Source organism: Ctenopharyngodon idella, chromosome 21 (assembly GCF_019924925.1).
Source record: "Ctenopharyngodon idella isolate HZGC_01 chromosome 21, HZGC01, whole genome shotgun sequence".
NCBI lineage: Eukaryota > Metazoa > Chordata > Actinopteri > Cypriniformes > Xenocyprididae > Ctenopharyngodon > Ctenopharyngodon idella.
In genome coordinates this window covers 16,639,487-16,664,157 of record NC_067240.1, presented here as the reverse complement: position 1 = coordinate 16,664,157, position 24,671 = coordinate 16,639,487, and the positions used below count along the sequence as shown (strand labels likewise).

General features: G+C 36.8%; 1 protein-coding gene across 1 annotated transcript in view; it reads right to left on the bottom strand.

The window, feature by feature from the left end:
- Positions 1-223: 223 nt before the first annotated feature.
- The window catches only part of pcxa (pyruvate carboxylase a), a 148,690-nt gene continuing 124,242 nt past the window's right edge, over positions 224-24,671 (bottom strand). The window contains exons 15-21 of the mRNA XM_051878413.1: positions 23,378-23,618; positions 22,917-23,166; positions 16,508-16,752; positions 8,645-8,824; positions 5,440-5,688; positions 5,109-5,249; positions 224-2,663 (exon numbers count right to left, since the gene is read on the bottom strand). Coding sequence (XP_051734373.1) covers positions 2,412-2,663; positions 5,109-5,249; positions 5,440-5,688; positions 8,645-8,824; positions 16,508-16,752; positions 22,917-23,166; positions 23,378-23,618 — 1,558 coding nt within the window. The 3' untranslated portion in view covers positions 224-2,411. The remainder of the gene's footprint in view (positions 2,664-5,108; positions 5,250-5,439; positions 5,689-8,644; positions 8,825-16,507; positions 16,753-22,916; positions 23,167-23,377; positions 23,619-24,671) is intronic.

Below are 24,671 nucleotides of genomic sequence, written 5' to 3'. Positions count from 1 at the left end.
GAGGCATGTGATGTCATCCGCACGTGAGATCACGCGATCGCAGATATCGATTTGAATGGAACCCACTCAAACACTGACTCAAGCTATTTTTAACGTGTGGTTTGTGTATTCACATGCATATCGACTTCTTGAGAGAATGAATCGAAACAATTGCATCACCACGTGTTTAATTTTTGATTTATGTGCTAAAATATCAACCAAACATGACACAGGAGACAGACTGTTAGCTTGCTTTTATGTATTTATTATTCATATATTTTCTCCAACATTTTCGATGCTAAAATAACACACACACAAGGGTATGGTGCATTAGTATTTGCATGTTATAATTCTCATTATCAAAACAGACTGAAAGAGATGAACTTCACAGAAATAAAGACATTCAAATGGAAAGATAACGAATGCTATTAAAGGCATCAGATCTGAAATGTCACACAGATTAGTTCCAATTCCCTTCAGAACATTCCCAATTTCAAACACATAATCTATGCACAGAAATATTTACCCTGTAAATTTCAACAGTTTGAATTAACAATGTACCTACCTATGCATCAGCAACGTACGATGCTATATTAAGACGGTGCATGACCCATTTAACAACTTTGATAAAAGCTGCATTGTTGGCAGCATAAAACAAAGCTATGTCAACCACTTCTCGACTCAAAAACTCTCAGAATTGCAGCAAGGGTCACTGGCTTGACTGCACTGTCACAGCTGACAGCATTAAACGGTTCTCCAGAGATTTTCAGACACCCCCGTTACTGCCCCATATTGATATGAGAACCAAATAAAAGTCCAAAAGCCAACAGGAATCCTCCCTCTCCTGACAGTTTTGTGCCTATCACAAGTCCTTAGCACTGTGCTCATGTAAACTAAGATGTATTTGTCAAATAACACAGAGGAACAATCTCAAATATGACTGTGGTGATGAGATGGATTGTTTAGAGATCCAGTCACAGACATTTTGTGCTCTAAAATCTACATCTAAACAACATTAGATGCCATTTTTAATGGCAACATCCGTTTGAAGGGACGATCATCACATTTATGGGCCTGTACAATTCACACAGTTAAAACAACGCGCTCTAGTCTCCACCATGGGATGTTATGATAACCAATGAGAAAATATCCAAGTTGCAGGCTATTGGTCCACATGATGAATTGGTCTACTTAAAGTCAAGACTGCTAAAACCATTTCAGACGCACCCCAATGGACCTCTTTTGCCGCAACAGCCATGCGTCTCGTAGATTTCAGGCTAAGTGCTTTCAATTACTTGAACGCCGTTGAATAAAACCTCTCATTATCTGTTACGAATTATATCAATCGTGTTCAACAAGGGAAATTAAAAGAAAGCTGGAGAATACACCCGTTCAGTGTCATTACGACAACCATGAGGCATCTGCTACTAAGGGGAATGTAACAGGACAGTGAAATAAATTTACATTAAGAGAGGAATTGGAACACAAGCACAAGATGAGGCCTGGGAAAAGGACGTTCCCCTAAAGCCTACATTCAAACTCAATGTGCCCAGAAGCTGCTGCGGAGTCTATAAGTGCTCTTGAATATAGACTCATCGATCCTCGTTGGCCTCGATGGGGCTCACTTCAGCCCAAAACACCTGGGGAACTATTCTCCACCTTTACATGATACACAACTCGAGTGTAAGATGGGGACGGATCCATTCCTGCACTTGTTTTCCCAGCAACAAAGCAAGCAAGGACATTGGTCAAAACATTGGGTATGTGAGACAGCTCTTTGCCTTGGTAATTCAAGTAAGATCCTCTCTGACATAAGACTTCTATACACATATATATATATATATATAAGGGAGGGATTGTGCATATGATTTTGTGAGAATTGTTTCTGGATTTTTTTTAGTTTTTTTAGTGCTTTTAGTTCATGTAAACGATCACAATGAAACATCTGTGTGCAATATTTAACGTGACTAGGAATGCAACTAATTAAATTTGTTCTGTCATTAATTTATTGCTTGATATATTTTCAGTGTAAATCTTTTAGTTTTCATTACATTCAATAATACTAATTAAAGACTGATTTCTACTAACTGTTTCTGTTAACAGAATAACACTAGCTCACATCCTCATCACGTACAATTTAAAAAGCGATTGAGGATGACAAAAGCACACGACACTAAAGTCAAAGAATTCAAGCTTGAAAGTACAAGCGTTTTCAGATTCATCAATCGTTCTTTGAAATTCTGTAAAAATAAGCTCAACCTTATTTTTCCCTCCTTAATGTATGCTTCTACTAAAAGGTGTTAGCCTCCATGTGTAACTCTCTCTCTCTCTCTCTCTCTCTCTCTCTGTGTGTGTGTGTGTGTGTGTGTTTAGCCTTGCAGGGATTGGCAGTGGCGATGTGTTATGTTCCCTGCTGTTGGCCTTCATGATATCTATTCAGTGATTTCCAGAATAAGATCGTCTCCTTCCAGGGTGCTGTCGGAAGTCACGTAGATCTTGGCCACGATGCCGGAGAGCGGAGAGTTCACCACCGTCTCCATCTTCATGGCGCTGAGGACACAGAGCGGTTGTCCTTTCTCCACCTGCTGGCCCTGCTTCACTTTCACCTCTACCACCTTACCGGGCATAGGAGCTCCAATTTGTCCACGAACGTCCTTCAGGGCTTTAGGGTGGAAATGCATCTCCTACAAATGCAAGAAAACTGATTTAGGTTGGCAGGGGCGTCAATTTCATTTACACTATGCATTCGACCCTCAATAACTATTCCCAAGAAATATATATATGCGCGCACACGCACACACACACACACACACACACATCTGGTTTACTATCTTTGTGGGGACTCTCCATAAACGTAATGGTTTTTATATTGAACAAACTGAATATTCTATCTCCCTACACTAACCATACACTTAAACCTAGCCATCACAGAAAACTTTCTGCATTTTTATGTAAAAAAATGCATTCTGTATGATTTATAAGCTTGTTTCCCCATGGGGACCGCAATTTAGGTGACACGAGTCCCCATGAGTCTGTGTGCATTCAGGTTTAAGTCCACACCAGGATAGAAAAACATGTACACACACACACACACACACCGCAGCATGTTGGGTATATTCTATCCCCTAACCTTACCCCTAAACACAACCCTCACAAAAAACATAATTTGGTGTGATTTATAAGCTGTTTCCCTCATGGGAACCAAAAAATGTCCCCACAAGGTCAAAAAGGTCTGTGATGTGAAATTTTACGTTTTTTTAATTTTTAATAGATACCAGTTATCAAATTAACTTTGGCAGCCCTAAAGACCTACTGTATTTACACCAGAACATTACGCTACATATAACTATAAAGTTTTAATAACAAAATAGCATAGCAAAAATAGACACAGGAACAATAAAATTAGAATCATTTTCAGCTGGTGAATGATTAAAACACTGACAGCCAATCAGAATTCACCGACATTTAAGGAGTTTGAGCATTTGAAGTGACATTTGAAGTGCTGTCCAATTTATTACCAAATTCAAACAATAAATAAATTTGGCACTCTTTGATATGACGTGATTGACAGATCTCTATAGCCGCCTCAGTTCAAGCGGCAGCGCGGATCAAGATAGACATGGGTGAAAGTGAACACCAGAAGGTAGCCTATGTTGAAACATACATTACAACTTACCAAAATCAATCCTGTTTAATGTAATCACTTAATCAGTGTTTCATCCGGGGAAAGAGGCTACAGCATGTAGGTTACACAATGACTTAACGTTACATTTACCTCAAGAAAGCTATTCAATGTCCATAAATTCATTAGCTAGAAAAAATAACTCTAGAGAAGAGCACAGGCCTATATATACAAACTGTATTACATATTCATATTTTTACTTAACCTGTTAGTTATGTCTTCATTATTTAGTGTATGTTTGAATAAATCTGTCATGACAGCAAGTTATTAGAGTAGAAACAATTCAGTTATTAAAAAGTTGATATAAAAACAGCCTTATGTGCATTTTAAATGTTTGTACAACTTAGTTTTAGCTATTTGAGTGTTGATTATTAAACAAGTTTGATGAATTAATTGATTATTAATTTTTTATTTATTTTTGGTTTCAGTTTTCGCCCAAGTGCATCCTGAATTTTCAGTTTTGGCCCAGAATTTTCATTTCAGTGCATCCCTAATAAACAGAATGTAATTTTAACTATATTGTGGACACCAATATAGTTATCATTATTAGGTGTGAATGAGCCTTAAAGGGTTAGTTCACCCAAAAATGAAAATTCTGTCATTAATTACTCACCCTCATGTCGTTCCACACCCATAAGATCTTCATTCATCTTCAAAACACAAATTCAGATAATTTTTGATAAAATCCGATGGCTCAGTGAGGCCAGCAAGATAATTAACACTTTCAGATGCCCAGAAAGCTACTAAAAACATATTTAAAACAGTTCATGTGATTACAGTGGTTCAATCTTAATGTTATGAAGCGACGAGAATACTTTTTGTGCGCCAAAAAAACTAAATAACTGTATTCAACAATATCTAGTGATGGGCAATTTCAAAACAATGCTTAATGAAGCTTTACAAATCTTTTGTTTCGAATCAGTGGTTTGGAGCGTGTATCAAACTGCCAAAGTCACATGATTTCAGTAAATGAGGCTTCGTTAAATCTTTAGTAACTTTCTGGGCATCTGTAAGTGTTAATTATCTTGTTGGCAATGCAGGCCTCACTGAGCCATTGGATTTTATGAAAAATATCTTAATTTGTGTTCTAAAGATGAATGAAGATCTTACGGGTGAGGAACGACATGAGGGTGAGTAATTAATGACAGAATTTTCATTTTTGGGTGAACTAACCCTTAAAGACTACAATAAAAACAAAATAAACACATTGGAAACCCTATAAAAACTAAACAAAATTTAAAATAAAATAAAAACTAAAATTAAAATAAAAACTTAATAAAAAATTTGAAACTATAATATACCTGTTGGGTTTCATCAATATTATTTACATTGTTTATGTATTTTACTTTTTGTAACTAGTTAGGAAACATGCCGTTGTTACCTTCAAGCAACTAGTCCAAAAAATTAAGTTTCACTGAAAGAGGAGGGGAAAAATTCAGAAACACACCTTCATGGCCACGGTGTCTTTGACCAGGACGGATCTCAGCTGACCATTGAGCTCAAAGAACACCTCTCTCTGACCGGCTTTATTAAGGTCTCCTAGAGCCAGAGCCTTGATATGAAGTGTCTTGCCTCGCTCCAACTCAACCTGAGACAGACAGCAGAGATACAAGCAGAGGAAATAAGGAACTGATGGCTGGAATGTAGGAATGACATTTACAATCATAGATGACAGGAAGATTTATGGCACAGTAACAGCAAATAAAAATGTTATGCTACTTGAGCTTAATATTTAAAAATGTTTAATTAAAAAAAAACACAAAAAAAACTCTCCAAACCTCAAACTCTTCAGCAATCTTGGGTCCATCCAGGAAGAGTCTAGTGTCTAGACAATCCACAGGTCCAAAGTTTCTAGTGAATTCTTTGAACTCCTGGAATACTTTGGGGTACATGGCTGCTGACATTACATCCTCAGGGGTGATTTCATCACCGTGAGCTTCTTGCAGCTGCTTCTCCAAGGCCTGGAAATCCAATGCAGGCAGGGAAGCTCCGGGACGTCCTTCCACACGTGGAAGAGACTTCAAAACCTGTGCCACAAATAAGAGATGAGAGCCTGAGAAAAGAGCAGGTGCCTGAACAGACAATAAACGTACATTTCCTCAGATATTGGTGCTACGCTGTATTTTCAAGCTGCTCGTAAGCGGATGATGTAGAGCATTCGCAATCCCCCTAAGACCCACACTGAATCCAGGAATATTTATAACCGATCATTACCAGGAGCAGGATTAATCTCTCCCTATTGCTTCATTTAGTTGAATTCAAGAGGCTGAAGAATCAAGCGCGAGTAGTAAAGAATTAAATTTGAAATTCTGTAGAACAAAGAAAGACTTCAGAATACACACCACAGACCTAAATAAAACAACATTTATACAAGTAAACAAACGCTTGCATAATGATGAACAATATTAATGTTACAAAACAGATGGGAAAAAAATAAGGCCAGTGCCACGTTGCTCAAATATGTTTGTTATCTAAAATATATGCAAAGCAGATGGCCTACTAATTCTGAAAAAGAGACATTGTAAATAAATTAGCTGCATACTTGCATGCGCAGAAAAGCTTTAGCGAGGGTATTGTTCAGTTCTGATGTGAGACACATTTGTCAGGGAAACAGCTAATCTTGCACAGGAATGGCTGCTGGGTAATTGGGGCATTCAAGACAAAAGGAATGACATGGCTTTCCCTTACGTATCTCTGACAAGCACAACACAGCGTTAATGCACTGTAGGGAGACTCTCAAGACAAACTTCATTGCGATCAACCGAATCTCTCTTCAGTGAAAGGGGTGAAGCTTATTTTGCCCACCACGGAGATATTCAATAACTTGTATTCGTGCAATACTGTACAAAACAGGGTTTTCTCTTCTTTCTGATCTCAACCCAAGCCGAGCAGAGACTTAAACTCAGGTTCAACTTACTTTACGGCAATCGATTCTAAATACTCCTTCTGACCCTTTTACCTTACCTTCATCCTCTGGTCCCATACAATATCTTGATTCCATATTTCTATCTTAATTCTTGATTCTCTTAAGATTTGAAAAAGTTCAGTTTCCTAAGTGAAATTACCATGGCTACTAAACTAATAGGATAGGATTCTGAGTATGTCTTCTATTGGTCATACATGCCTGATAACAGGGTTATTATAGTTCTGTCAAAACAACTCTCAGGATATTGGTATAGTATTTGAGTTTAGCATGGTGATGGATATGACAATGTTAATGTATTTGGTCTTGGCGGAATAGATCTGCTACGCTGCTGCTGCAGAGCAAGTACAGAGACTTGCTACTGCCAATACATTCACAGACATTGCTGTGAGCATGTAACATACATGAATTAACCCATGTAGCAGATCTACACAGGTGGAGCTGGGGAAGGAGGCAGGTTCTGAAAGCATGCTGCAGACTGCTAGCACCCATCAGTGCCAAATATCTGAATGTTTGAGCAGCAAGCTCATTGGCCACTGATGCAACAGCAACCAATCAGCTGTGCTGTGTAGATAATGATGTGATCACTACCAAATGAGTACCAAAAGACCCTTCAGCCTGCATCGTCAGAATTTCTCGCCAGAACTATGTAATTAACTAAAACCATACCAAAAAGAAATAAATAAATAAACTTTTTCATTACTTGAAATAAACTATACAGCCCCGATCCCTAATCTATAACCTTTAACCCTACACCTTGACCAACTCCAACTGACTCCAACCTACACATTTAACCTTCAGTTCTAAATCCTGCTATCTTAAATTTTAACCTTAAACACTATTCCTAACTTATTTTGTGTTCAACAGATATTTTGAAGAATTTTTCTGTTTTTCAAAACAACACATTGATTTTCACTGTATAAACAACAACAGTTGATCCATTTTTCAAAATATCTTACTATTTTTGAGTTCCACAGTAGAAAGAAAGTCATACAGGTTTGGAAAGACATGAGGGTGAGAAAATGATGACCAAATCTTCATTTTTGGGTAAACTATCCCTTAAAGGTGCAGTAGGTGATCTGGGAAAATGCTAACTTTAGCCTGCTAGCATTGGAAGTGTAGGTCCCACCCTCCCTGCAAATCGCCGTCCAAAGCCACGCCTCCTCGAAAACACGTGAACGCGCACAGACCAGAAGACCAGAGTCAATGTTATTGGATTATATCATGTGTCATTCACTGGTGAGAAAAATTTACAGTACAGTGAGTAACAGTACTACAATAACGAACAAACTTTTTAAAAACGGAATTGGATGCAGCAAATGGATATGGTGGACATTTCTAATGTGACAGCTAATAAAATACTAGCAGCATTGACCACAAAATAAACCACATCACTGTCTTTATAACCAGAACGTTGATAGTATTTCAGCAAAAATACAATATAATCATTGTCAGAATATCAAGCGAAGGAACAACACAAACTATCTTTGATTCTAAGGATGGCACGCACAATACCCGTAGGGACGCTGAGGGTATTTTCATTGGAGGAGGTAACACAACGTTTTACTCTGTTTGTAGCAAGACTCAAAAACAAATAGTTGAAACATCTGGTGGTGGCCTTATGAATCCATGCACCAAATGTGTGGATGCTGTAGTTTGCTCGTAACTTTGAAAACATAAAAATAGTTCCCAATTAGACGCTGGGTGCTGCTGTCGTTGAGCTAATTAGTAAAGGTACACAAACTACATAAGCTACATTGTGTGTTACTATCAAAACACATCAAAATCGAATAATATCATGTACCTACCTGTCCAAAAGAAATACTGCAACCATGGCATCATCTTTCAGACCCTTTGTCTGAAAGATGTACCTATTGTACCTATTGACCCTTGTACCTATTGTACCTTTAAAGAACGTAATTTGCCACCCACTTGTCATCCTAAAGACCACAGCTGTAAAATATATTTAAATAAATAACCATACAGCATTTAATAAGGTATCTTGTCACATTAGTTGTATTTCAGCAGCTTGATTGATAAATGCTCTGTGCGGGTCGTACCTTTGACCTGAAGGGCTCTGGGAATCCTCCGTGGGGGATGCCGATGTGTCCTTGCAGGAACTCTACCACGGAAAGGGGGAAAGACAGCTCATCCGCTCTCTCCTCCACTTCTGCCCGAGTCAAAGCGTTCTGCACCATGAACTGCGCCAGATCGCCCACAATCTTAGAGGAGGGTGTCACCTGAACAGAGGGGATGAGAGGAGAAGGACGGGTAGAAGTGATAAATGAAAAGTCATGCTTGCTTAGGCCTCCATCGATACATCTCAGCTCTCCGCCAGGGTTATAAGAGAGGAGACGGAGTGCAGTGGCAAACACAAACATGGCTTAGGGAGCAGATAACATTGGCGTCATAAGGACAAAAAGGCAGAAGAATGGGAGAAAGAGAGAACGGAGAGGCGCTAATGAAACTCAGCGCTAACTGGCGCTTGCTAAGCAGTGCGCCACTCGGCCTCCGATATTGACAATATTAACAGCGAGGGGACTTCGAGAACAGAAAGCCGACTATCTTCGATCATTTAATTAAGCCCAGGGAAATGAAAAGCAGCAAGGCAAGACCAAACGCTTACAGACGCCTTTGATTGGAGGAGATCAGTCAGAGCCTCTCTGAAACACAACAGATAAGCTTTGCTTAAAGCTCTTCCCAGTTGATCTGTCTCTGGGCCATAGGAGACAGGGACAGGATTATTTATTCGCTCCTTCTTTCTGCCCCCCTTTTTTGCCAAGTTATTTTTATTCAATTTCATCTGGAGATTGAGACGGTTGCAACGGAATAAGAGGGATGAGGAGGAGGAGGAAGGAGGAAAGAGAGAGAAGAGCGAGCAATTAAATCTGTGATTCAGAGAGGAGCTCTCGGGTCCACGGTGCTCATGATCTTGTGAGCGTGAGCGGATTTCAAGAGTGAGGGTGAGACCCTTTTGAGTGCAGGGGGTGATAATTAAGCCCTATTTAACACAGGGAGAATGTTGCACACAAGCGATTTAAACTGCGCGTTCGTGACGGACAAGTGACAATTATGGAGTATGAACAATCTTAAATATTCCGTTCATTGATGGAAAAATAGAAAAAACAGCACTTCTGCGTGAATCTAAAGCATAACGCTTATTTGCTAATCTCAAATATCATGATTGGCTTCCAACTTTGAATGCAATGAAGGGGTGAAATCTGATTTAAATCTCTAAAAAGGACTGATGATGGACTGGAAATCTAAAAATGATCTGGATTTCACATTATGCAGGAAGTACGGAATATGAAATTGGATTTTAAGTAAACAGAGCCAAACTGAATACTGGTTAACCACTTATTTCTACTATCTAACTATATAGCTGTAGGTTGCACATCACATTAATATTGATCAAACCTATTCTAAAGTAGTTAATACTGTAAATATTCTTATTCCTAGAGTTCCTACATTTTCTGAATAGAACTTAATTTACAGTTTTTCTCAATTTTTCGAACATTCTCTAAACTGTAAGTACAATAGACCCTTTTCACATTTCCAGGTTTCTCAGAAGCGGAAGTTGTCATAGTTAAGTAAAATTCTATAGCGGTGAATGAGAAAATTAAATATATTTTTTGTGTTTCCATTTGCTCAAATAGCAAAAGAAAACCTCCACAATAGTGTTTTCACAACTTTCAAAAAGAGAAAAAAAATAGAGAGTGATTGTTAACGGCAGTCAGAAGAGAGAAAGATGTCATTTTTACCGTCACTCCCATAGCCGCTGTCTTGGAAACACCCTCACAGCAGCGTTAACTAGATTTTCGTAATTTTTATGCAAAGGTAATATAATACTAAGTATAGTGTTATAAATGTACATATGTTTTTTTAAAAATGTAAATATAAAAAACTTCGACGATACTAATGACCGTTAAAACGCGTCATCACAGTCTGTGAAAAGGGTCTATTGTCACAACTGTTCGCTGGAACATCAGAACTCTATTGCATGTCTGTAAAATGTAGTTACCCACCCAAAACATTTAATTCATGCTTCAAAACCTAGTTATTGTGTCAGTAAATTGACCAATGGCACCAAAATAAAAAGCGTTTTTGTCACTGTGTGCCAAAGTGGTCAAAATCTTTAGATGTTTTTACACTATGGAAATATTTGTTATACTGTATACAAATTGCATGTGTTTTCTACACTATACAAGAATGTCAGTTTTGTCGAGCTGTATGCTCGTGTATCACACTGAGCTTTTTAGATACAGATCTCAGCAGTAGGTAAAAATCTACTAGGAAAAGTCAATACTGTAGTACACAAAAAGAAAATGGACATGTGGTCACTTTATATTAGGTGTCCTTATCGACTATGTACTTACATCAAAAAATAAGTACAGTGAACTTGTTGTATTCATATTGTATTGCAAACCACTTGTGCTGCTATTGAGGAGGATACAGGTAAGGTTAGTGACCGGTTTGTGGTATGGGTAGGTTTAAGGGTGGGTTAAGGGTTAAGGGAAGGCTCCAAAGTGTAATTACAGCTGTATTTTTTATTTATTTTTTGTTTTAAAATAAGTACAATGTAAAAACATGTATGTACACAATAAGTGCATTGTATCAAATGATTCATTTACAGTAAATGTAAGTACAAAGTAGTTAAAGACACCTAATATAAAGTGGGACCAAACATTTTTAATTATTTATACAGCACATATTTGTAGAAATGTGTTACATGTAAACTGAAAATTCACAGTTGCTGGTTCATTTTTACATATTCTATTACAATATGTCTTCCCCTCACCTCACACATTCTTACATATCTTCCTATTGCTCTTCCACAACAAGCAACTGTGTATTTTCAGTTTATATGTAACACATTTCTACAAAAATAAACTGCTGTTGCTGTTTAAGGATTTAGACGTTCTTCCATGTTCAAAAATGGCAGTGATTACACCGGGCAAACTCCTTCCAAACTTGATTGGTTGATTGGTAAGATTGTGATTTCTATTTCATTACAATGGCAGGCCATTTGCCAATTCAGCAGACATTACAAATATTCAATGTCAAAGGTATTCATGAAATATACAAGCTTGTTTGACAGATTTTGATAACTGAATAGATCATTTTGCATGTGGAGGCTCACACGATGAAAGAATGTTTAGAAGTTGTGAAGAGTTTGACAGTTTGACTGAGAATCAACTCATCAGTTTTGATCAACAAGCCATATGCATTTAGATGTTGTGCAAATTGTAGACAATTGTACTTACTCTTTTGCACACGTGCCAAAACACATGCAAATTGCTTAAATCATTAAGAAAATTGACATCCGATGTGAACAAGAAACTAACTAACTGTTCAGAGACTAGAACTCATTGTTTTGAAAAAAAAAAAAAAAAGTCTCATTTGAGAATTTAGCCAAAGCCATTAAGAAATACTGTAAATACAAATTATATCTACACCTTTTAATATTGATTATAACAGAATAGCATTTTTCATCTCCTTAAGAGTACTTTTTTGAAAAATGACACGTGGTGTGACGTGATATTGGATTGACATCAATCTAAAACCAAAAGCATAATTTTGCTCAATATTTTATAATCATTTAGCATGCATCTATTATGTAAAATTAAGTAGGATACTATATGGAATGCTTTTTACTATTTTTATGTGCAATATTAATGTAATATTTAATAGTATAACGTAAAACATTTTAATAAGTCGCAAAGTATAAATAAACTATATAAATAAAACAATTATTTATTATTATTATCATGAAACTCTTCATTTGTCACACCAAAGGACCATTTAAAATTACATATAGTGAAAGTAAAATGATTAAAAAGGGGGGCAAATGTAAGAGAAATGGTGAAACAAATATATTAAAATATAAATATATTCTGCTTATAAAATACATTTTGTTCATGGAGATATACCAACCTCTCAGAAATAACAAAAATGTTATATTTATCTTTACCTGGGTGTTATACTAGTCAGCAATTTGTCTTTCGAAAATCATATTTCATATATTACAAAAACAGCCTTCTTCCACCTCAGAAACATCACTAAGCTACGGAACATGTTATCTGTTTCTGATGCAGAAAAGTTAGTATATGCATTCATGACGTCTAGACTAGATTAGAAGCTACAATTCATATGATCATATAACACCACTTTTACCATCTCTACACTGGTTACCTATTAAGTTCCATATCAATTATAAAGTATTGCTACTAACCTAAAAGGCCCTAAATGGTTTAGCTCCTGTGTATTTAACCAATCTTCTATCATCCATCACGCTCTTTAATATCACAAAATTCTGGGCCTCTGGTTGTACCTACGATATCTAAAGTCTACTAAAGGAAGGAGAGCATTTTTAGTTAATGTTATGAACAGCAGCTACACTAATTATTTTTCATTTGCTTTTCTGTTTTATCCCGAGGTAACTAGAGAGTACGTCAGCCCCATTTTGGATCCAGCCCTTAATGAATACTTCAGATGCCTCAACACTCAAATCTTTCTATATATCCTAATCATTTGTTAACATGTATTCATTACTTCAATGAGCTCATTGTTTCTGCCTTAAATTAATACATTGTTTAAATTAACAGATTGTTAGCTAACTGTGTGATTTGTATATGTACATGTCTGAAATTACATAACTTCATAACAGATCACTCTAAATTGTAATGCTGAAATTCATTTTCTGTAAAACAGCTTTGAAAGGATTAGTATTGTGAAGAGCGCTATACAAATAAATGTAAATTAAACTGAATGTGAATTTAGTATCCGAAACACTAAAGGCTTGAGAGGATTTTATGCTGATAATTATATCTTATGATAGACTTCTCAGATGACTGACAAATTTTTAAAAGCTATAAAGCTGTCTCTTCAGAGATGGCTTTTATTATTTGAAGAGCTAGAGTGTTTTGGAGCGATTATGTGCCAGGACCCGACATTTCAACTGAACTAGTTTCCACAGAAAAAAAAACGAAGGAGTATTAAGAATCTATTCCAGTGCAAAAATCCTCTAGCACAAACATCCATCTTTTATCTGTATAAGGGCATTCAATGAGGTAGCAGGACGTTTTTAAACCAATCTGTCCAACAAAGCCTTTTGAGTAAATGGTGTTCACCAAAGTTTAGTAAAAACTGAATATTTTGCATGATGGGAATTTGGTGCTAAACGTTTGCACGCTGCATTTGACCAAAATAGCTTAAATTCTAACAATACATATGAACATGCCTAACATCAGATTAATATCAGCAAGCAGGGAAACGGACACGTGTGACAATTAAAGGAATGACTCAGAGCGTGAGCATTCGGCAACATCACGACTCAGTCTTCAAGCGTGTGAAAAATAACAACCGAGGAAAAGAAGCCGACCTAATTATCTAAAAGGTGTTGTGTCTTTGGCTCCATATAAAGAGGCTCATGAGAAATTCAAATGTCTGTGATTTCAGAGAGACCCAAGATCTGGATTAATATAAGCAATAACACACATGAAGGGTTAAAGGGGTTCATCATGACACCATACATACCACTTCATATACTACTGCATTTTACATGTCTAATATCTTTAAGAATTATGGCATTTCATGAGAAATGAGCTGACCTGAGTCCTCATCTGACAATCACAGAAGTGTAAAAGTACTTTTCAGCTACCTTAGTTCTGTAACTATTTCTCTAATTGGATTTCTAATAAAGAATTCTACAGAAAACCAGCTTCATAAAAAAAAAAAAACCAGCTCTGAGAAGAATTACAACACTATAAATATTGATTTAGGGTGGTTTCACACTTTGCCTGGTCCGAACCAGAGTTTGACTGCTTCCCCCTCCACCTGCCCCAAAAAGTGCTAGTGTAAAAGCACCCTTAAACTAAGTTCTTCCCATTACAGATGGCATTGAAAGCAATTGCACAATATAAAACTACTGATTTATAGTCATTTTTCATTATAAAATGCAATATATTTTAATGGCGTTGTAAAATAATCAGCTGATATATACAAATATATTCACAATGCTTCATGGGAGTCAATTTTCACCAATTTTTTGCTGTAAATTCTACTCCATCTATGATGAGTCAATCCAGGTTTAAGGGTAGTGTAGTTTGTCACTGTAAATTCAGCTCTTAAGGTGCTGTCACATTAGTGAAATTTGGGGGCAAAAAAGTTGAATTGTTTTACACAGAAGTCACTTTCAAAACAAGCAGCTTGAACCCGTTGCAAAACTGCTTGGAGAAATCTTTTTGCGATTCCCAATGGGCTATATGCACGGTTACTTCCTGGTTGTCGTTAAGCCAGCTCGGGCATTTCCGGTGAACTGTTAGCTTGTGTCGCTGTACATCGACACAAAACCATCAATCGTTGACTTTTTAATGTTGTATTCATATTTTAATGCAGTTATCACATTTACCTAATTTTCCAATAAACCAGTTTTATTGATTGCAACAAAGACGAAGCTATTGGGACCGTTTAAAAACGCCGTGTCTGTAATTAGACACGCATTTCCCCCCCACCACTTCAAATGTTATTTTTAATGTGATGACCACAAACATTATTTGTTCATCTTTCTGAGATTGTCCCCATCGTAAAACCGAACGTTTCAAAATGTAGGAAATTCAACATTTGATAGAAAATACTTATTTAAAAATAAAAAAGACAATAATTACCACTTTAACCAGCAGGTGGCGGCAGAGTAGCATTTATTTGCGCATATATCAGCCATTTCCTCTAATCGTTTTTCACTTCGTTTTTGACTAAATATTAAACATTATAAGATAACTAGGTTTAAAAATATATTTTGTCAATGTGAAGTATGAAATACTCAAAATCTTAAGAAAAACTAACTTGTGATTCATGACAGAAAGCGAGCACCGCGCTTTCCCTTTGTAATCACTGAAGCTGTCAGTCAGTGCAGCGCAAGATCAATGATTTCAGCACACTTGTAAAAACACATTTTATTCAATTAATCTAACTAAAGCGCACAATAAATATTTAATTTTTGAAGCTTTTTTTCCACATGAAAGTGTGAAAACTGATGGTCGAATTGAATTTAGCCGAGGAGGAACAATGAGGTACGTCTTAATTTATTTATTTTTTATGCCGTCTTACGTTTGAATAACTAAATTAATGCTATGCCTGACTATTTAAGTGACTATATTCTGATTATAAACTAAGTATTACACTACTGATGCTCAACACACCAGCAAATGACATCTCACCGGAAGTTTTTGAGCTGGCTTATATTAATGCGGAAGTTCGTTTAATACGCTCCGTGCATATAGCCCATTGTTTGGATTGTTGGATTATTCAAAAGGTAATACGTTATTGCTTAAAGGATTAGTTCACTTTAAAATTAAAATTACCCCAAGCTTTACTCACCCTCGAACTATCCTAAGTGTACATGACTTTCTTCTTTCTGATGAACACAATCAGAGTTATATTAATAAATATCCTGATGCATCTAAGCTTTATAATGGCAGTGAACAGGACCAACGAGTATGAAGCTCAAGAAAGCTCATCCATCCAAAGCTAAACGTACTCCACTCAGCGCCAGGGGGGTTAATAAAGGCCTTCTGAGGCAAAGTGATGCGTTTGTGTAAGAAAAATATCCATATTTAACAAGTTATAAAGTAAAATATCTAGAAGCCATGTGGAGTACATTTTGCTTTGGATGGATGCACTTTCTTCAGTGTATCCATATTTATTAATATAACTCTGATTGTGTTCATCAGAAAGAAGAAAGTCATATAAACCTAGGATGGCTTGAGGGTGAGTAAAGCTTGGGGTAATTTTTATTTTAAAGTGAACTAATCCTTTAAGATCAATTTCAAGCTCAAGCCAACAAAGTCCATTACAAATAACTAAAAATAGGTTTGAATATAAAGAAAATGCTGTGTCCCAGAAACACAGGGGTAACTGCTCACTTTGATGAGGTCACCGAGCAGCTTGTTGGCTTCTACGTAGGCTTTCTTCACCTCCTTAAACTTGTTCCCCAGCCCCATACTGTGTGCTTGGAAGTGGAGATTTGTGTACTGGCCACCCGGGATCTCGTTCTCATAGACATCAGCATTCCCAGACTTCATGGTGGCGGTGCAGTCAAACGGAGCATAAAGGCCTCGGGTCACTTCCCAATACTCACTGTAGTCAAAGACCTTCTCAAGAGAGATGCCTGAGTGAAAGAGAAACAAACGAAAGATGAAAGAAAGACAAGAGGAGAGATCATTAGCCTACCAAGAGAAATAAGCAATCTGAGAACAAGTAGCACAACAAATGACTATCTGACATTAATATTTAATCAGAAATAATGAAAGTCCTCGTCTCTTTAACAGACTGTACTGGCTAATCAGGCATTCTTCCAAAGCTTTTAATCAGTCCTCGAAAGCTCAGCACACAGGGGCCTGTATGTGGTAGAAGCAGGGAATTGGTGGCGGAGCATAGATTGCTTCCTGCCACTCACGGCTTCATCATTTACCAGCAGCAGTCAGTCAATTAATCAATCAATGAGGCGCGCCACTTGCAACAGAGTTTACATGCTCATTTGGCTCCCTCATCCTCACTAATTGCCCATCGCTGTGATCACAATAGCTTTCCTGTGCAAAAGATAACATGCGCACAAACGCGCTCTAACGTGTGCGCGCACCCGTTATACCGGAGAACAACTGCGGGAATCATGACAACGCTCTTATAAAACTCACTTGCATGCATTTTCTTCTAATGCTGCCACCCTGACTACAAACTATTAGGCAGTATTGATGTTAGGATGTAAAAGCGGCGTGTCCAGCTCCTCGCACGCAGACTGATCAATCAGCACATGTCAGTCAGGCCGGGCATCGATCTCTGGCCACACGGCCTTTACAGTGATGAACTGGCTTGAAGAGAAGAGGGAGAGAGAGAGAAAGAGACTATGGGAGGCAGAGGGACCAGAGCAGGACAATGAGAGATTGATAGAGTGAGAGAGAAAGGAAGATTAGAAAATGACAAGGTGAGAGAGAAAGTTGAAGGAGAATTGGCAAGATGACAGGATGTTATATCTATCCATCTGTCTATCCATCCATCTTGATAGACTGATAAGTAGACTGACAGACAGACAGACTTGGAATCTCTCGTTTCACACAACAAATCCTCAATCACAACTTGACATGTTTTCGTAGGGGAACTTTAAACTTATTTTCTCTCTCTTTTTTTTTTTTCTCTCAATTCAGTATTAGCATCCCTTATTGTGGAAATGTTTGTAAAATATGTAATTTTTCCCCTGTAAAATAGGGAAACCCAATAGACTGTTATAAAAATTCTGGGACGGACGGATTGATGGGATTGGATTGGATGGACTGATTGGATGAACAGATAACAGAAGATGGACAGATACAATAAATAGAATGATAGAAAGATATTATTGTGGAAACATTTGTAAAATACAGAATTGTTTCCCCTGTAAAATAGGGAAACTCAATAGACTGTTTTAAAAATTCTGGGATGGATGGATGGATGGATTGGATTGGATTGGATTGACTAATTAGATGAACAGACAACACAGAAGATGGATAGATGCAATAAATAGAATGATAGAAAGATATTATTGCAGAAACGTTTGTAAAATACAGAATTTTTCCCCTGTAAAATAGGAAAACTCAATAGACTGTTTTAAAAATTCTGGGATGGATGGATTGGATTGGATTGGACTGGACTGGACTGGATTGGATGCATTGGATGGACTGATTGGATGAATAGACAACAGAAGATGGATAGATGCAATAAACAGAATGACAGAAAGATATGATTGCGGAAACGTTTGTAAAATACAGAATTTTTCCCCTGTAAAATAGGGAAACTCAATAGACTGTTTAAAAAATTCTGGGATGGATGGATGGATTGGATTGGATTGACTAATTAGATGAATAGACAGAAGATGGATAGATACAATAAATAGAATGATAGACAGATATTATTGCGGAAAGGTTTGTAAAATACAGAATTTTTCCCCTGTAAAATAGGGAAACTCAATAGACTGTTTAAAAAATTCTGGGATGGATGGATGGATTGGATGGACTGATTGGATGAATAGACAACAGAAGATGGATACAACAAATAGAATGATAGAAAGATATTATTGTGGAGACATTTGTAAAATACAGAATTTTCCCCCTGTAAAATAGGGAAACTTAATAGACTGTTTAAAAAATTCTGGGATGGATGGATTGTATTGTATTGGATGGACTAACTGGATGAACAGACAGAACAGAAGATGGATAGATACAATAAATAGAATGATAGAAAGATATTATTGTGGAAACGTTATATACAGAACGTAAAACGTAAAATACAGAATTTCCCCCTGTAAAATAGGGAAACTAATTAGACTGTTTTAAAAATTCTGGGATGGATGGATTGGATTGGATTGGATGGGATGGATGGACTGATTGGATGAATAGACAAAACAGAAGATAGATACAATAAATAGAATGACAGAAAGATAGATAGACAGACAGACATACAGACTAATAGATAGATAAAGAACGTTCAGTCAACAACAAACTAAGTCTTGTTTTGTGTCAGCTGTGCATTAGAATTAACACAAGTGATACCTCTTGTATAAACAGTATAAACATATCCACTTTATTGTAACCTGAAAGTGCGAGGCTTCCGGTGTCATCCGCTTCCAGTTATTTTGGCTGTACAAAAACAGCTTGTTATGCTGCATGATATTGCAAACTGTTATTTATTATTTTAATGTATTTTCATAATTATAAACACACTGGTTTGTAGCGGATAAAAGTATTCAAATAGAATTATGACAACTTCACAGCTGGTTTTTAATTGGTGAACAGTCTATCAATGTAAGTCAATGGGAGATTTTCATATTTTAATTTTAAATATCAGCTTTTGGTCTGTATGTTGAAAGGTTCAGTAGGAGAGAACAAATGGAATGACTGAGGAATATCAATACAGTGCTGCCTTGCGTACTCTACTGAAATAAGAATCGAGCATGTGTCAGCGCTGTCTCTTTCTTTTCACATCAACACATACAGCAGCTTGTTTTAAAAAGCTGTAAGCAGGTGATTAATACTGGATGTTGCATATGGCAACAAAACTGTGTGCAGAGAGACAGAGACTACAATAACATTGCCACAGGAATCCTGACAGCCTCCAAACAATTCAATTACCTAGGAAACACCTCCTGGAGTGAAAACCAAAGAAACGTGAGGCACTGAGAGTGAGGGGGTGCGGTTGAATCTTAAGGGAATAAAACAAACTGAATCAACAAAAGTGCAAACACCTCCTCATCATGTGAGTGCTCTGATGTGTCTCATACTGCCAAAGTCACACGCCCACACCATGTGGAGCTCCAGAAGAGGGGGGTTGTATCTATACATAAAGCATGGACTTTAATAGAAACAACATCGAGGGCTTTTCGGTATGTGAGAGCCACAGCTCACGTCTCTGTGCTTCATTAATGTGTTGTTTGGTGGCTTAATTAGCAAGGGCTAATAAATTATATTAACTTACACAGCCTGTATATTAATAATAGTGTACCTGCGAACTACTGTAAAGGCTAGTTCACACTGTCCCAGCAAACAAATTAAACGTTTATATAAAAGTTATTACCGTTTCTCTGATTTGATTGGCTGAGCAACATTAGAAAGTGTGCCGATGGCTGAAATAAAACCAATATATGGGTCAATAACATGACGGGTCTTTTTTTTTTTTTTTTGTCCAAAGGCCTTAATAATAATAAAAAACAAAGATATGACATCCAAAGTATGTAAGGTAGTAAAACTAGATTTTGAAGTGTAAAAAGATCATTCGGTTTCACCATCCAAAGGCCAATACATCAATTTCATTTGTGATTAAATATCTTAAAAAGTAATAAATGTATATATTTTTTATTCTGGCATGATTTTATAACATCATATATCAACATAGTGCAAAATGGTTATAAAATTATGTGTAGAAGTCATTGCTTTGTTATGAGAAAGAATGTCCGGAAAACTTAATTTCATTGATGTCATTCGGAATAACCAATATAAAGGGACCATTTTGGATGCGGTCAATATCATGTGACAAGATGTGACATCATTCAGACACCTGCAAAGGACCATGTGGTCTTGAAGCCAAGTAACTAACTCTCTTGACTATCTGAAAATGTCATGTTTTCACTTGCTCATACGCATGTCCTGAAAAAAACAGGTCATTCAGTACAACCGCTATAAAACATGGAAAATGTTGCAATATTTTAAAAACTTGTACTAAATATAAAATGTTTGATTGTCCTTTTGCTAGGTAGCTAGCAAATTAACTAGCTAGATATCAGCCTGTTAGCATTGTTTGAAAATATCCAATATCCAAGTGTCATTTGGTAAAACCGAAATTTTGGTTAAACCGAATGACTTTTTTGGTGACAAATTTTGTCCATCTTGTAAAAAAAAAAAAAAAAAAAAGACAAAAGCAGTGTTAATTGATTATAAAATCCACAATCTCATTGTTAACACTTAATAAAACTTCAAAATGAATTATATCTCCATTATGTTTTTTTTTTTCACTTTTAAAAACCTTATTCGTCAATGACCCATATATGATATCACACTATTTAATTTAAAGATAGTAAATAAATTATGCTGCAATTAAATGTTTATTAGATGTTTAATTTTAAATTAAATGTTTATTATTCAAAGATTTATTTGTTTAAATAATATAGTATAAATGCATATACTGAATGCTGACAGTGTATAAGAAATTATTCTATAATAATTATAAAATAGCATTTGCTATTCATAATAATACAACTGCAAATACTGTAATACTTTTTCATATACCATTTACTATCTATTTTTAATAGTTCTGTCTGATAATTTATTAAACAAAGACAATAAACTAATGAAGATGGAGAACTGAAGCTCCTATCCATCTGCGCTGTCAAACTTCAGGCCAAAGCCGCCAATTAAAAAAAATCCCAAATATTGGACACTAATAATTTAATAACACTTAAATGTAATCTTCAGTAAATTTAAAAACAAAAAAAAATCAATTTTTCTATAATTCTATAATTTTTTTATAATTCTGTGATGCCTAAATTCGCTTGTTTCACTTAAAATGATTGAAAACAGTGTTAAATTTTAATACTGTCATAACATTAAAATAATTATCAGCTTATCAGTATTGACCAGAATATTAAAATCGATGTATCCCTAGTTGTATGGAATCAGTTTCAACAACTGAATCACAGCCATGTTGATTTTTACTACAACAGCACTCTTGCATGTGTTAAGTTAATTATACAGTCAACAGCCAACTTTAGGATGACAGAAATGTTGACATTTGCAGTGGCAGTGTGAATCAGCCATAATGAGGTAGATCTTTATGCCATTGGTCACTACAGCGGCAGGTGAGGCAGTGACCCGTGGTTGGACAGATGGTCTCCCACACAGTCACCACACTCCACAGTCTCTGGCCACAAATACACACACCCTACTGCGAGAAGGCCCAACGGGGCGCAAGACTCATCAGTGAAGGTTAAGCACCAGCAGCCACAGTAATGTCACAATTAAAAAAAGGTCAAGGGGTCAGCAACCAACATCCAAATGATGTCTGTCCGCTCTGACCCCTCTCTCTACTCTTTTCATTCACCCCAACATCATTTTCTTTTTCTTCTACTCCTTCCAGAGCTGACTGGTCATGCTGTGTTATCATTTTTTCCCCCTTTCTTTCATTACCATTCCTGCTCTGCTCTGTTTGCTTTTCTTCTACTTTCGGCTGACTTCCCATGACCTCATTCACACCTGGATTATGAAGGAGGGGAAAGAAATATTAGGAGAACGAAAGTGTGGGAGCATTTGCATGAAATGAGGCGCAGCAGTTGAAAAAAAAAGTGTAAAACAGGTGTGTTGAATATTAAATACCACGAAGAGCATTTTGGGTTGCGGTAAGAGCTTCACAACTGCAGAAGGGTGAGGAGTAATTGTTTCTCATGCATAAAGACATGATAATAGCTTTTATGATAGAAGAAGAATGTTTACATCATGTTCCCTTTAACACATGACCTGGAAAATGAGTGATGGACTGTATCATGGAAAACCAGGCAAACTAAAATAAATGAGGAACTGTTTTATATGCACAGAAAACAACAGAAAACAAAACAACCAATTAATCACTCTAACACCATGTCCTAACCAGGATGAGACAAAGCTGCCAGCAACAAACTTTTTTCCATCACTGAATGCAAAACTCACACAATACTCAACGTCAAGATAATCCATCCATCCATCCATCCGCCTATCTGTCAATAATATAATATATTGTATATCAGCTCTAAGTCACAGTTTGATTGACAGTCCTCACCAGTATTGAGTTTGGTGCCTTTAGCACATGCCACAATGGCACCCATGCTGGGCTGGGACGTCATTCCTGCCATGGAGTCAACCGCCACATCCACAATGTCTGCTCCAGCCTCTGCACACGCCAGCATGGCAGCCACTCCGGCCCCCGCAGTGTCGTGAGTGTGCACGTGGATCGGCACGTCTGGGAAACGGTCCCTCAGCGCGCTGACCAGCAAACGGCCAGAGTCAGGCTTCAGGAGACCCGCCATGTCCTGCAAAGTGGATAGACAGAAGGAGAAAGTAAAAAAAAAAGTAAGAGAAATGCACTAGAAACAAACCGAGACAGTGATGCAGTGGTATTTTACGTGTGGGTGGAGGCAGAGTGGGAGCAGCAGTCGAGATGAAAGAGTGAGCAAGAGTTGAGGTTAACAAAACAGACAAATGGATAAAAAAAACCCCACACAAAAATAAACAAACCACCACCTTGATGCAAAGGATGTGCGTCCCAGCCTTGACCAGCTCATCTGCTAGTTTGAGATAGTAGTCTAAAGAATATTTCTTCCTCATGGGGTCAGAAACGTCGCCGGTGTACGAGATGGCCGCCTCCACCACTCCTCCTGCTGCACCTGCTGCTTCCATCCCCAAGAGCATGTTGGGAAGATAGTTCAACGAGTCAAACACACGAAAGATGTCCATACCATTTTCTTTGGCCACCTCACAGAACCTAACAAAAACAGAGGAAATGATATGGTTATGAGTAATGGTATATCATTGAGCTTTTTGTTTCAGTGTTGTTATTGTTAACTAGGGGTGTAACGATACTCTCATGTCACGATTCGATACATATCACAATTCTGAACTCACCATACGATATTATTGTGATACTCCAAGACATATGGTAAAATGTACTGTTGATTAAAATGCTAAATTTGGTATTACATTGGGGGTGGAAATGAATATGCTTGGACTTGTTGCTGGTAACCCAATGCACAGGACAATGGTGACACCAGAATAAAAATATTCATGATTCTGAAGCTGAAAATACAGAATTATTTTAGACCAGTGGTCTCAAACTCAATTCCTGGAGGGCCACAGCACTGCACAGTTTTGTTCCAGCTCTAATTAAACACACCTGATCCAGCTAATGAAGGTCTTCAGGATTACTAGAAACTTCCAAGCAGGTGTGAGTTGGAGCTGGTTGAAGCTAAACTCTGCAGGGCTGTGGCCCTCCAGGCATTGAGTTTGAGACCACTGTTTTAGACGAATACGCTTGCAATCTGTCATTGACTAGATATATTTAAAGTAACGTAGGCCACTTTTTACTCATAACATAAGCCATTTGGCATTATCAGGACCCACAAATATACCCTCATTGCATAATTATACATTATATTCAACATTATATATAGTAGTTTAATGTCATATTGACATATTAAAGCTCTGTAATCTTGATTTTTTTTTTTTTTTTTTTTTTCCCCACACAGTAATTTTCATTTTGGGTGAGCTATACACAATACATATTGTCAATATCCACGATACATATCGTTGCATTTTTGTATTGCAATATATTGTGACATGATATATTGTTACATCCCTATTGTTAACTAATTCTAAAACTGTAAAAAATAGTTCTTGATAGTTGAATTATAAATGAAATAAAATACAATTCAATAAATAAAATATATATTAGATGTAAAAGCTTAACCGTAAAAAATGCAAAACTTAAAAAGCTAAACATAAATATTTATAAAAACTAATAAAATGACAAAAGCACTTA